We start from the raw sequence: 13333 nt of genomic DNA on the forward strand, positions 1-13333 counted from the left end.
TATTATAAAAATTATTTTTTCAATTCTTTTTAAATACTCAAATAACATTTTAAAAATTTATAATTTAAAATTGTATAAAATATGAATATTATTATTTTTTATAAGTTAAAATTTTAAAAAATATATAATATTACCAGTGAAGTGAAAACTGGACAGTGGACACAAGTCACTGCTATCCGAAACGTTTCGTTTGTCTTTTCTGAGAGAAACAAAGAAAATGTCAGAAACGCCGGTAATCCGATTCGGCGTGATAGGATGCGCCGACATAGCCCGGAAAGTATCACGCGCCATCAAACTGGCTCCTAACGCCACACTCCACGCCATCGGCAGCCGCTCCATCGACAAGGCCCGGCGCTTCGCCGCCGCCAACGGCTATCCGGAGGACGCCAAGGTGTACGGCTCCTACGAGGAGGTTCTGGACGATCCCGAGGTGGACGCCGTGTACGTTCCTCTGCCGACGAGCCTGCACGTGCGTTGGGCCGTGGTTGCAGCTCAGAAGGGGAAGCACGTGCTGCTTGAGAAGCCCGTGGCCTTGAATGCGTCTCAGTTCGATGAGATCATTCGGGCCTGTGAATCCAGTGGGGTGCAGCTCATGGATGGTACCATGTGGATGCACCACCCTAGGACCAATCAGATGAAGGATTTTCTCTCCGATGCGCACCGTTTTGGCCAGCTCAAATCGGTAATATACGTTACTTCTAGTTTCCTTATATTCTCAATTTTTACTTTTATTTATTTGAAATAAACAGCTAGTTTTTAGTGGAAGTAGAAGCGAGATTAATTTTGATAAATGCGTTTTATATTTGATGTGTTGATTGAGATAGTCAAGAGAGTTGTTTGTCAACAGATGATGATTATTTGTTGTGTGTAAAAAAAGCTTGTACTAGATACAAAGTAAGCAATTATTTTGATACAAAACGTGCGGGTACATCTAAATTATGTTGTTAGGAACACTTTAGAAGTTTCTATAAGTAGTATAAAAGCCAAAGCAAGGAAGAAAAGTCTCATGTTTAGCTTTTTGTTTGTATATTTGATCCTTTTGCTTTCTAATGTGACTCTTAGTTTTGTTTGCTTTGTATTCAGCTTTCTTATTTTGTCTTAGTTAAGGATGTATATTCATCATTTTCCTGGCGAAGTTTGCAACAGTTAATTTAACATAATATTAATCTTAATGTTTTATATTGCATGTATGCTCTATGTTGATATATGGATCTTTCTGGTTTGCTCAGATTCAGACCTTTTTTACATTTGCTGCTGATCCTGATTTCCTGGAGAACGACATTCGCGCAAAGCCGGATCTTGATGCTCTTGGTTCCCTTGGCGATGAAGGTTGGTATTGTGTTAGAGCAATCCTGTGGGCTGCCAACTATGAATTACCGAAAACTGTAATTGCCTCGCGCAATCCTGTGTTCAACAAAGCAGGGGTGATAATGGCTTGTGGCGCATCGCTGCACTGGGAAGACGGTAAAGTGGCAACCTTCTATTGCTCCTTCATGGCCAACTTGGCAATGGACATAACTGCCGTTGGAACAAAAGGAACTCTGCATGTTCATGACTTTATCATCCCTTATGAAGAAAAAGAGGCATCGTTTTATGCAGCTTCTGAGTCAGGTTTTGATGACCTTGTGACAAAATGGGCTTCTCAGCCAAGCAAGCATACAGTAAACACTGATCTCCCTCAGGAGGTTCTTATGGTAAGAGAGTTTTCGCAGTTGGTGACCGAAATCAAATTCAAGAACTCGAAACCTGAGATGAAGTGGCCAACAATTAGTAGGAAAACACAGCTGGTCTTAGATGCTGTGAAGGCTTCAATTGAAAAGGGCTTTGAGCCTGTTCAAATTGAAGAATGAAGGAGCTTGTACCTTGCTGCTTAAGTCACGCTTATTTTTTCCTTCATTCTGTTCGAGACATTGCAAAAATCTGTTCTTAAAAACATTGTGAACTCGTTGCTTGTGTATTTCAATGGTGGTGATGGTGAATGAACACAACTTTCATTGTTTACTGTTTTCATTTTAGGAATCTCAGTTTCCTATATCAACAACTAGTTTTAAGAGTTCAGCATCTATGTGAAGAGATTGAAAAAACTAATTTTGATATTGTTTTGCACTGAAAATAATGCTTTTTTCTTGTAACAACTTATTACATTTTGCCTTCATTTGTGACCGGATCCTGTAGCTCTTGCTCTAATAATTCAATTTAGAAAATTGGCGATTTGATCTACTCAAAAAGTTAAAAATGATGGTATATATATGAATTGGTGTATGCTGCACCATAATTATCGTGTTACTTTACAGAACAGGTCATAAATAATTTGTCATGTAGAATTTGGGGTGACGATGAGGCGGGTTTTTACCCTTCCCGATCATGTTCCACCCAACAATAATAATTCGCATAGAACTCGCTCTACTTCTACCTGCAGGTAGTAAAAAGCTGATCCCTAATGTGCTTTTTCGAAAATTCGTCCTCCCTCTATAATTATTCAATCCAATAAATATATATCGGGCAGGTAAGAGCGGGTATTACTTAAACCTGTCCCACCTCGCTCAAGATCTTGTTCTATTAAAAATCCGTTCCAAGCGAGTAGGGGCGAGTGAATACTCACGGATTCGAGTAGTATTACCATCCTTATATAGAACTGCTTATAACATTAATATGTGAGAAAATTTAGGTGACTAATTTTTTTTAGTTAATATATAGTTAATAATTTTTTTTTGCTCCCTATTTTTGCATAAAAGAAAGTAAGAGCCCTAAATGGCAATAATTCTTCAACAAGGAGGCAGATCTGGAGGTGGAGGAAGTAAACTTTCATCGCATCCTTCTCCATTCTTCACAATGAACACAGTTTCCATTCCCCAAGTCAGGTGCCGTTCTAAGTGGCAATGCACAAACCACACTCCTAAATTCATCAATACAAGTGTTCAACCAACAATTAGTTTCAGTTCTCAACATAGGTGTAGAAAAAAAAAATAGATAAGAGCAATTAAAATTGAATTGTGTTTCATATACATATTTTGTTTCATAAATTGAACTAACTTGCTAATTGTTACTCTCTTTTCTTTCTAATAGATAGCACATAAACTAACTGGGATTTTTTTAAAAATAAATTGATTATTTACTGATATATGCTTTTATAAAAATATTTATAATTTTTTCTTGTTAACACTACTAACGAGATACATGTATTATAGCTTTTGAAGTTATTACAATCAATCAAATAGTAACAAAAAAGGAAAAAAAAATGTAGATATTTTTAAATAAGCATATGAGTAAGTAATAAATCTGTTTTATTTGTTTAACAAAAAATCCAAAATAATGAAACTAATAAAATTATTTCACATTAAACCAAAACAAGTTATTTCATGAAACATACCTGGGTTACCAGCTCTGTACCTTATGGTAGCCCAACCATTTATAGGCACAAGAACTGTGTTCCTAAGAGGAGGGTCGATTAGATTGTATGTCTTTGGATCCTCATATTCATCAAAATTTCCAAATCCACGTCCAACAATGTAGAAGCTAGTTCCATGTATATGCATAGGATGATCTATCCCAGCAACCAAGTTTGTCCCTTGAAACACAATTTCCACTGTTGAATCATACTCTATAACTCTAGCCATGGTTCTTCTCTTTGGTATCTCTAGTATCATTGGCAAATACTCTGCAGTGAAGTTGAATACCAAAGGAGGAAAACTAGGGAAATTATTACTGTAGACACCATTTAAGTAGTAATAATATGCATCCAAGATGGAAATGTTTGGTAACTCAAAGGATATGTTGTTCATGCTAGCTGCTAAACGTGTTCCATTTGGCCCTTCACATGTTTGTGAAAATGTCTGGCCTTCAGGGCATGGGAATGTGTTGATAGAAATAGTGCTAATGATTCGAGTTGTGATTATTGTTGGGACTTTATGAGGGTATGTCTCAGGTTTGCCTCTAAGGCTTCCTAAGAAATCAAAAGCTGCATTTGTGTCATTGTAGTAAGGAAGACAAGGTAATGGAGGTGATGAAGTTGGAATATAATATCCATTGTAGTGGATTCTAGCTGTGGTTGTGGTGTTATCAAAAGGAAGAATAGAGGAACTTGAATATGCTCTTGCAGCCATGTAGTAGTGATCAGGTTCTTGATTTGCATGCAACAAAACATCAAGTGATTGTCCTGGAGCTATGCATATGAAGTCTCTTGTTAATGGCTCGGTGTAGGCGGCATCAGCACCAACAACAGTGAGACTGTGTTTGTAAACAGAGAAAAAGAGAACTACATTCATTGCAGCATTCACAATCCTCAGCAGATAAGTCTTGCCAAAATCTACATTAAACTTGAATGTTTCTGTGAAAAAACAAAAAGAATTGATGCAGTTAGAGATTCTAAAATCAAAGAACATTTGAGCATGCTTGAAATGAAATCTTCATGCATACAGCATACCTTCTCTTGAGCAAGGAAAAAAGTCACCAGGTTGACCATTGATAGTGAGAGCATCAGAATTAATAGGGCTTCCTCCACTTATAACAAATTGTTCATAAACATCCTTGATTTCACTCTTCCACCATTCTCCTATCACAAATAAGTAAATAAATAAATTGAAAAACATTGAAAGGTAATTGGATAACTATATAGAGGATGGATTACATACCAAATACAATAGGAACCTCTGCATAAGGCTTGGGAAAAGGGTAGGATGTTCTTGGATACACAAAGATAGGTCCATGGACAGTGGCTCTTGCCCAATCACTATGTGCATGCCACCATAATGTCCCTTGTTCAAAAGAAAAAATCACCTTTTGCCTGAATTTCATTCCTGGTTGGATAGGGCATTGTGTGATGTATTCAGGGCCATCTGACCATGGATTTCTTGGCTGCTTCACTCCATGCCTGCTCAAGAAACCGGTTATTATGTGCTAAATGCAACTATTTCTTTTTGATACATATAAATCGTTAATGAACTACATTTCCTAAATGATACATGAGAACACTCTTAGTTAAGAGATCAATAATACCAGTGCAAAGTGATGTTGAATTCCCCCTTGTTATAGACATTGACATATACTGTTTCACCTGTGTAGGCTTTAATAATTGGCCCTGGAAATCTTCCATTCACAGTCAACAATGTTTTGGTGCAGCATAGTCTTGTGTACTTAGCTTCTCTCACCTGCAAAATTCATCAAATTAGTTATTATTTAGTTGTTTACTATGCTCTAAACTCTAGTGTTACAAATCAAAGGCCATGGTACTCAGCATGCAATCTCATGCATAATCTTGGGAATTATGGTAAGTTTGCAAATTAAATGGTAACAATGAATTATGATGTGGTGAAACTCACAACAAAATGGTACTCTCTTGGCCTTTGGGAATTGATACCAACAATGAAGAAAAAACTCCAAAGAATTTGTAGGAAGATAGTTTTCTTGCCAAGCAACAACATTTTCATGACAGAAAATAAATGTTTAACTCCTGCTAGATGTCATTGCCATCATGCCATGGAGACATTTAATAGGAAGAAGATCATTGATCCTTTACTTTTGAAAATTTCTTTACCTTAAATAAATAAGATGTAACCTTACTTGCTGTTAACAACAAAATACTACAATACATGAAGAATATGCATGTTAATAGAAATGTATCATAATCACGTTGGTTACTAGATGAAATTTCTGGCTGTCTAACATTTTGTCAAACCAGAATATCTTAATCAGGATAAGAGTGTGTGTGTTAACTATTACAATAGAGGATAAGAATCATTCTAACAAAATGCTTTTACACCATGTGGAATTAAATGTGTTATCTATTTCTTTCTTTAGCTAGGATTTTACACTACTACATTAAACTTGTGGAATTAAAAGTGTTTGAAAGAATTTATGAATTACTTCCTGAATCTGAAGTATATGGGTATGGATTGAATTTGTTTATGTTAAAAAAAAAAAGAAAAAAGAAAAATGGGGATTGCTCTTTTCTATTTTGTTGGACATTTCATTAATTTTACAATGAATCATTTTAACAAGTAGTACACTCTTTGTTGATTGAGTTATTGTTCTCTCAACTGCCATAGTTACCATACTCAAATATTGAATAATGTTACCTTTTTAGTGCTTCAACTGTATTATTGGTTTTATACTTGCTATGGTGTATAGGTGGTGAATTTGCAATAGTCAGTAGAAGATATATTCTTTTCAATGAGTAATGTAATTTTGGACATAACTACGAATTGTTTTTAGAGTAAAGATTGTAAAAGTAGAACTCTTAGCATTGGATTAAAATTGATCTTAGACACCAAAAAAAAAATTGATCTAAAATTGCAATGTCAAATTCACTTTTTTTATTTTTTACTTTTTTATATTATGAACTAACATTCATGTGGTAGGTAGTGTCAGTCAACGGGTCCCACATTCGCTTGCACCATTTCAATATGGTGAATGATATGGTGCCTAAAAGATGTTGCCTATTTACTAAAAAAGGTTAAAAAATAATATTTAATTTAAAAGATATAACAATAAATAATTTATAAAAAATCAAAACTTACTACAAAAGGTAAGTTAAGTAAAATTTAGACACCAATTCATAGGCACCATAGAATTGGCCTTTCAATATAAGCCACTAATTTCATTTGAGTTTTTTTTTTTATTAATATAAACGACTAATTTAATTCGTTAACATGGCATCAAATATCAAAATTGAAAGAACTTCTGAATTATTTCCCATATTTACGTTCCTACAACTAAGGTAGATGGTTATCATTGGTATTTGTTTATATTTAAAGAAAAAAAAAACGATGTAGATTGATCCTTTATTAATGAATTTATCTCAAAAATATAGTAGCCTCTGTCTTTAATGAATAAGTGGATTAATTAATTCACCAGTTCACCATTTGTTTCTTCAAGGTATATAATAATAACAAATGTGATTTTTGTAGAGAGATAGCTACTTAAATCTTAATCAGTGGTATTAGGTTTAAATCTCATAATTTTAAAACTTAGCTTATGATATTTTAATATACAAAGAAAGTTATTATAAGTTTATAAGTTATAACGAAAAAAGATCTCTCGTATCTGAAATATTTGGTAACAAAAAAATTAACAAAAAACAACCAGAATTTGCTTTATTTAATATTTATTAATTGTTGTAAACTTATAATAATTAATTGATGATAAATAAGGTAAATTATTGCGTTTTTTCCCCCTAGCATTACCGTTTGCTAGTATACATTACATATTCACCTCAACTCAAGGATCAATCCTATGATTTTTGTTAAAAAAAAAAAAAGAAAAACACAAGAAGACGCCCTTAAAGGCTTAAACATTAATCTAGAATATGATTAGCCAGCTAATTGCTTAGCTAAAGAGACTAGAAATATCCCTGGCAGGTTGTGGAAACATGCAGATTTTATTAGTGAGCTGTTGAATCTGGACTTAGTTTGGTATTAAAAGAGGTTTTCATACCAAAAAAGGAACAAAGAACAAAGAATACAAAGTGCATATCATATGGAGTACAAAAGAAATTTAATAACAAATTGAAAACGAGAAAAACATAAAAAGTACTACTAAATAGATACGGTAAGCAATAATAATAATAATAATAGCAGAAAGAAATTGCTTAGGCTGTAAATACTAAATATACAAATCTAAAAACCAAGCCTTATATCAAATGCATGGCTCTTATTTTTCTCGGTTTGCCATGTACGTTAAATAAATGGTCCACACATATGCACAGGAACTATTCAGCAGTGGCTGCAGCAATTGTAAAAGCAATACCAAACCATTAGCATATCAGCAAGAAAAATAGTGACTGAATTGAAGCTATATATCAATTAAAAATCCCAGAAAAGCAAAATAAACATAGAAGTTATTAACAAAGGCAACTTCATCCGCGTTTACGAACCTGTAAATGGACTGGAGCGAATTTGAAAGTAACAAAATCGCATGCAGGCCAGAACATAGCACCACCTATCATCGTCGGAAGTAGATCTCGCTTCAACCTGGTAATAATTTGAGGCACACTTTCACCTGAAATTGACATAGTAACTAAGTTTCGAATAAAAATGTAAAAGCCAGAAAGAGGCTATAGAGAAATATTGAGAACTAGCACAGAAATTAAAATGGCTAGAAAGAGACATGGAAAGTTGGAAACTGGTAAACAGACCCATATATGAGACTCAAACAATTTGAGAGCAAATAAGGTCAGTGAACAATCTCATAAACTTGTATAGTTGAAGATTTATATAAGGTCAACATTTATAATGTTAATAATAATCACCTTGTACAGCACCATTATAAGTGAAGAAAACAGTATTGATGACAGGACCAAATACAGCCTGCCCCATGAAAATCTTCTTCAAGGTTGCGGAAACATCTCTTTTAGGTAAAATTTTGGACAGATGATTGAACCACAAATGCTGTGATGGCCCCAGGATTAGCAACCCATATACTGCCATTCTAAATGTCCTTTTAAAATCATATGAAGCAGAAGAAGATGAAATCATCTAACAAATTTATAAACCAGTATGTTAGTGAAGATACAAATGCCACAGCAAAGATAGTATAGTTAAAATAACGGGCAATTTTTAACCGACAACCATGCTGTTAAAAATAAATAGAGTGCATTCCTAGACCATGGTTAGAAATTGAAAAATAGCGATAAAAATATAAATTCAATGAAGAATAAATCATGCAATGCTCTCACAGTCCATATCTTTCAACAAATTATTTCAGATACCAGCTCAACAATGTGTAAGGCTATACCACAAGCAATTGAGTTAAAAAGAGTAGTAACTAACTTGGTGATTGCTATCATACTTTAATAATCATTCACTATGAAGATATTAACATAAGAACCAGAAGATTATCAAAGGATCAATTTGTAAAGCAAACAGAGGTTATCATAGTGTCATACTCTTGATTTATTTTAAAAAATAAAAATAAAAAAATATTGCATAAACAAAAATGGTGTGATACAAAGAGCAGGCCTGCAAATTTATGATGTAAAAGTTTGAAGTTGAATATAAACAGTGAGGGATCCTAACACTAGCATTTTTCTCAAGCACAAAACAACCAAATGCCAACCTCAAAATCTCAAAACAGAACGAAATTCATCTTTGCAATTCTGCATTTCTGCTAATAACAGTTACAACCCGCAGAGGATAAGATAGTATAAAACTACAAAAATGCTATTTGTACACCAAAATCAGCCACTAAAATCAACCACCAATGTATTTGTATATAAATACATGTGTGGTTTAATTTATTTTTAATGTGTATTTATATTCCAACATGCATTTTATACTGATAGCTGACTTTGGTGGTTGATTTTAATGTACATGTAGCATAGCCTATAAAACTAATACCTTTTCACGCCTCATAACTAAGTCATCAAATAAATACACACATGGGCTAATTAAGCAACATAATGTTGCTAAGAAACTAGACAAGTTACCAGAAACAATGATCAATAGTAATACTTGTTCTTGAATAATGTTAAATAACAGACAGAGTATATAGATTTGAAGGTAAAATGAGTATGTGAAGAGTATTACCTGAGAAGTGAAGTCAGAGGCAGTGAAAATAAAAGAAGAGGTAAGACACTTGGTGACAATGGGGTGTTCTTCAAGCTTACGAAGGTACCAACCCACAAAGCCAAACGTGGCAGAAGAAGAAGAAGAAGAAGAAGAAGAAAAGGAAGCTTTGTTGATGATACGGTCATAAGGTCGAACAGCTGGTGGGCAAGGTGCATGGAACGGCGTCTGTTTACCGTTTAGTAGGAAGCGTTTGGTAATGTTTCGCGACATCGACATCATCATTATGCTGTGTTGTGTTTTTTTACGGCGTCAGCAACAACAACAAAATCAATTCCAGAAACAAATGTCGTTGCTCATGCCATTGCCATGTGATGAAGGAGGAAAGGAACCTACTCCAAAGTCCAAACTTCCCCTTCCTCTGCTTTCCTTTCGGAAAGTTAGTTAGTTAGTTAGGTTTTTTTTCATAACTTAGCCTTTTCTTTCTTTCTTTCTTTCTTTTTTCTTTTTCCATGAAGAGTGAGGAAAGTAAATCTTTTTTATGACTTCCACTCAGTGAGTTAACTATTCAGTCAACCCAAATTTATTGTAAGAAAGTAAATACTTAATAGACAAGACTTTGGTTTGGGCCTATAACCAAAAAATAGATTGGACTCTGTTAATCTATAACTGTAGTTAAATTAATTCATTAATTCGTTTAAACAAGTGATTCATCTTATACATGCAATAACCAATTAGTCAATGACCTATTTAGACTTACTGTAAATACTAAATAGTTAAAACTTAGCAACTAAATAAAAAGAGTTGAAGCCAATGAATTATAGCTCAAATAGCATAGTCTCTTTATACTCAATTAAGAGGCCGCAGATTCGAATCTCCTATCTTTAGTAAAAAAGAAATAAAAGTAAAAAGAGTTGAAGCTTGAACAACCAACTTGTATTTGTTGGTGCTTAAGTAACCTGCTCGCTCAAGCAAGTGTCGAAAATTCTTGGATATACATTACAAAAACAATATAGCCAAATCTGATAAACCTCTTCAAATAAAGTAACTGAAAGCATAGAAAGATCAACCTGAAGATTGTGATGAAATGAGACTTGGATTTGAGACATTATTATTGTTAACTGATGATAAAAGACAACACTCCGAATTAAGCTAACTAGAGTCACTAGTTAATCCTGAATTTGAACAGGCTCAAGACCATTATCAATTGAAGCCTTCACAGCATCCACAACCAGTTGTGTTTTCCTGCTAATAGTTGGCCACGTGTCCTCCGGTTTTGTGTTATTGTACTTAATTTCCCCAACCAAACGTGCAAATTCACTAATCAAAAGTGCCTCTTGAGGGAGATCAGTGTGAACTACATGTTCACTTGGATTTGGAGCCCAGCCAATGGAAAGCTCAACCCAATCAGAGTTTGAGCTTGTTGAAAACTTGGCCTCTTTCTCTTGGTTAGGAATGGCATAATCATGAACACGCAATGACCCTTTTGTCCCCATTGCAACTATGTCCATTGACATGTCCGAGAGAAATGAACAATAGAAGGTTGCTACTTTGTCATCTTCCCAGGATAGAGAAGCAGCACAAGCTAGAATGACACCAGCATCATTGTATGTGGGTTTGTGCAATGCTCTTGCTGTTTTAGGTAACTCATAGCTTGAAGCCCAGAGAATTGTGCCTATACAATAGAACCCAATGTCACCAAGTGCACCTAGAGCATCAAGATCTGGCTTCACTCGAATGTCATTCTCTAGAAAGTAAGGAGTAACTCCATAAGAAAAGGTGGAGTGGACCTATTATCATGTAACAAACAAAGAAATCAGTAAGTAAATTTGAACCATATGCACTTACATCGGTTAGTGGTCTTGAAGGATCAAAGATTACTTGCTTGTCAATTTGGTTTCAAAAAATCATACATTCTAACTTCGTCATTCAAAAATCGCATCACAAAAAGATTCATGTCATGTATCATCAACTAACTCACGAACAAAACATCTATTGAACAAATGTATTTTTCAAGAACCAATTTAAAACATTTGATATCTGTTGAAACTTGAAAGGTTATGCTATACACCAAAATCAGCTATCAAAGTCAGCAACCAATATAAAATATACATTGAAAATAAATTAAACCACACATATATTTATAAACAAATACATTGGTGGTTGATTCTAGTAGCTTATTTTAGTGTACAAATAGGGTTTCTTAACTTGAAACATAAGAAAAATGTTAGGAGGCGATCAAAATTTATTATTTTTTGTCATTATTTAACTATTAACTCAATTTTTTTAGTCTAATTATTTTAGTTTAATAATTCAACAACATATTTTATTTCATACTTTTAAAAAAATAATAAATTCTGATGCACCATTCCTCTAAACATAATATTTTTAAGAAAGATTTTGAATATTAACTCGTACAAAATATATACACACATAAACAAAAAGAGGAAGGTAATTTAGGTGCTTTTTTGGAAAAGTTTCTTTTTTTATATGATAAAGTGTTGTCATTACAGTATACGAAGTCTTGGTATAAAGAATCATATTTCTAAATCATTTTTTTTCTTGGTATAATAAATAGAAGTCAATTTTAAACACAAGACCAGCGGCTATTACTCACAAAATCCACTGCTATAATGGAAAGTCAATTTTATCCATTTTCTTTAAATAATTGAATGGAATTAGTATAATAGATAGTATAGGTAAAGCATTATTGTTCATAATGTTCATATATATATATATATACCGATTGAAGTCGACCAAAGTGATTTGGATCTGAGATGAAGTGAAACATTTTGGTGGTCCTAGGGTGGTGCAGCCACATGGTATCATCCATGAACTGCACACCGTTGGATCTACAAGCCTCCAAGATCTTATCGAGATCGGAAACGCTGAGAGCCACCGGAGTCTCAAGCAGGATGTGCTTCTTCCTCTGAGCAGCAAGCACCGCCCACTTCACATGTAAGCTTGTTGGAAGTGGCATGTAAACCGCATCAACTTCAGGGTCTTCTACAACCCCTTCGTATGAACCATAAACCTTCATTAACATAAATTAATTAATCATTAGTAACATATAGTCCAATTAGTTACTTAATTAATCGAAGGAATTGATTGAAGAAACCTTAGCATTGGGTGGGAGACCATTGGAGGCTACAAACTTGGTGGCTTTATCGAGGGAGCGGCTTCCGACGGCGACGATGGTGGCGTTGGGAGCGAGAGTTATGGCTCTTGAGACCTTCCTAGCCACGTCAGCGCAACCAACGATTCCAAATCGTACTGGACTTGCTTCTTCTGCCATTGTTGTTGACTTAGTTAGCTTGTTGCTGTGTAGATCTTGCTGCTTCTAACGTATGGTTGTTATGGAATCTAAATCATATCGTTGTATATTATTTTATCAGGGAAATGATTTTGTTATCAGAGATTAGAGATTGCGGTTAAGAGACAAGGTTAAGAGACAACAACAACAGCGATAATTATATTTACAACACCATTTCTGTCAAGATCATAAATTGATAGATAATATATTAGTATTTTATACTTTTTCTTATATTTAATCATTTTCACTTCAATCAGTGCTATCTCGCCGAACACGTGTTCTTGTTTCTACAAAATATCTAATATTTTATCAAAATTCCCACCGGTGCACACAACAAATATTTCCACCAAAGTAATAACCTAAATATTTATTAATTAACTTTGATTGTATATATTATAGGTTATTAGGTCATGCACTTTTTTCTTTTTATCAAGGCTTCGTCCTATATCACATTTTGTACCTAAATTCTTATTATAACAAAGGTTAGAATAATAAAATATTTTATTAATTAAAATAGAAT

General features: G+C 34.0%; 4 protein-coding genes across 4 annotated transcripts; 1 reads left to right on the forward strand and 3 right to left on the reverse strand.

Moving 5' to 3' along the window:
* Window positions 1–144: 144 nt before the first annotated feature.
* On the forward strand, window positions 145–2010 carry LOC107491588 (uncharacterized oxidoreductase At4g09670). Its single transcript, XM_016112462.3, has 2 exons — window positions 145–682; window positions 1230–2010. Exons 1-2 carry the CDS (start codon window positions 218–220, stop codon window positions 1848–1850), a joined length of 1086 nt encoding a protein of 361 aa, XP_015967948.1. The 5' UTR covers window positions 145–217; the 3' UTR covers window positions 1851–2010.
* A 566-nt stretch (window positions 2011–2576) lies between these two features.
* LOC107491480 (laccase-15) lies at window positions 2577–5509 on the reverse strand. Its single transcript, XM_016112318.3, has 6 exons — window positions 5319–5509; window positions 4996–5147; window positions 4632–4870; window positions 4424–4552; window positions 3371–4327; window positions 2577–2896 (listed from the first exon to the last, which is right to left on the reverse strand). The coding sequence occupies exons 1-6, from the start codon at window positions 5424–5426 to the stop codon at window positions 2766–2768; spliced, it is 1716 nt and encodes a 571-aa protein (XP_015967804.1). The 5' UTR covers window positions 5427–5509; the 3' UTR covers window positions 2577–2765.
* A 1961-nt stretch (window positions 5510–7470) lies between these two features.
* LOC107491585 (uncharacterized) lies at window positions 7471–10045 on the reverse strand. Its single transcript, XM_016112459.3, has 4 exons — window positions 9522–10045; window positions 8246–8471; window positions 7871–7995; window positions 7471–7719 (listed from the first exon to the last, which is right to left on the reverse strand). The coding sequence occupies exons 1-4, from the start codon at window positions 9783–9785 to the stop codon at window positions 7648–7650; spliced, it is 687 nt and encodes a 228-aa protein (XP_015967945.1). The 5' UTR covers window positions 9786–10045; the 3' UTR covers window positions 7471–7647.
* Window positions 10046–10421: 376 nt separating this feature from the next.
* On the reverse strand, window positions 10422–12931 carry LOC107491586 (uncharacterized oxidoreductase At4g09670). Its single transcript, XM_016112460.3, has 3 exons — window positions 12619–12931; window positions 12244–12534; window positions 10422–11290 (listed from the first exon to the last, which is right to left on the reverse strand). The coding sequence occupies exons 1-3, from the start codon at window positions 12793–12795 to the stop codon at window positions 10670–10672; spliced, it is 1089 nt and encodes a 362-aa protein (XP_015967946.1). The 5' UTR covers window positions 12796–12931; the 3' UTR covers window positions 10422–10669.
* Window positions 12932–13333: the final 402 nt, after the last annotated feature.

Source organism: Arachis duranensis, chromosome 5 (assembly GCF_000817695.3).
Source record: "Arachis duranensis cultivar V14167 chromosome 5, aradu.V14167.gnm2.J7QH, whole genome shotgun sequence".
Classification (NCBI taxonomy): domain Eukaryota; kingdom Viridiplantae; phylum Streptophyta; class Magnoliopsida; order Fabales; family Fabaceae; genus Arachis; species Arachis duranensis.

Bases quoted from the DNA above. Each gene is read 5' to 3' on its own strand.
- LOC107491586 (XM_016112460.3), bottom strand. From the start codon at position 12,795: ATGGCAGAAGAAGCAAGTCCAGTACGATTTGGAATCGTTGGTTGCGCT. The intron at 12,535-12,618 runs GTTTCTTCAATC...ATGTTAATGAAG, and splicing joins GTCTCCCACCCAATGCTAAG to GTTTATGGTTCATACGAAGG. The intron at 11,291-12,243 runs GTATATATATAT...ACATGATAATAG, and splicing joins ACTTTGGTCGACTTCAATCG to GTCCACTCCACCTTTTCTTA.
- LOC107491480 (XM_016112318.3), bottom strand. From the start codon at position 5,426: ATGAAAATGTTGTTGCTTGGCAAGAAAACTATCTTCCTACAAATTCTT. The intron at 4,871-4,995 runs GTATTATTGATC...TTTCTTGAGCAG, and splicing joins TTCAACATCACTTTGCACTG to GCATGGAGTGAAGCAGCCAA. The intron at 4,328-4,423 runs GTATGCTGTATG...GTTTTTTCACAG, and splicing joins TTTTCCTTGCTCAAGAGAAG to AAACATTCAAGTTTAATGTA.
- LOC107491588 (XM_016112462.3), top strand. From the start codon at position 218: ATGTCAGAAACGCCGGTAATCCGATTCGGCGTGATAGGATGCGCCGAC. The intron at 683-1,229 runs GTAATATACGTT...TGGTTTGCTCAG, and splicing joins GTTTTGGCCAGCTCAAATCG to ATTCAGACCTTTTTTACATT.
- LOC107491585 (XM_016112459.3), bottom strand. From the start codon at position 9,785: ATGATGATGTCGATGTCGCGAAACATTACCAAACGCTTCCTACTAAAC. The intron at 7,996-8,245 runs GTGATTATTATT...TGTCAATTTCAG, and splicing joins TTATAATGGTGCTGTACAAG to GTGAAAGTGTGCCTCAAATT. The intron at 7,720-7,870 runs GTTCGTAAACGC...CAATTGCTGCAG, and splicing joins TCGCTCCAGTCCATTTACAG to CCACTGCTGAATAGTTCCTG.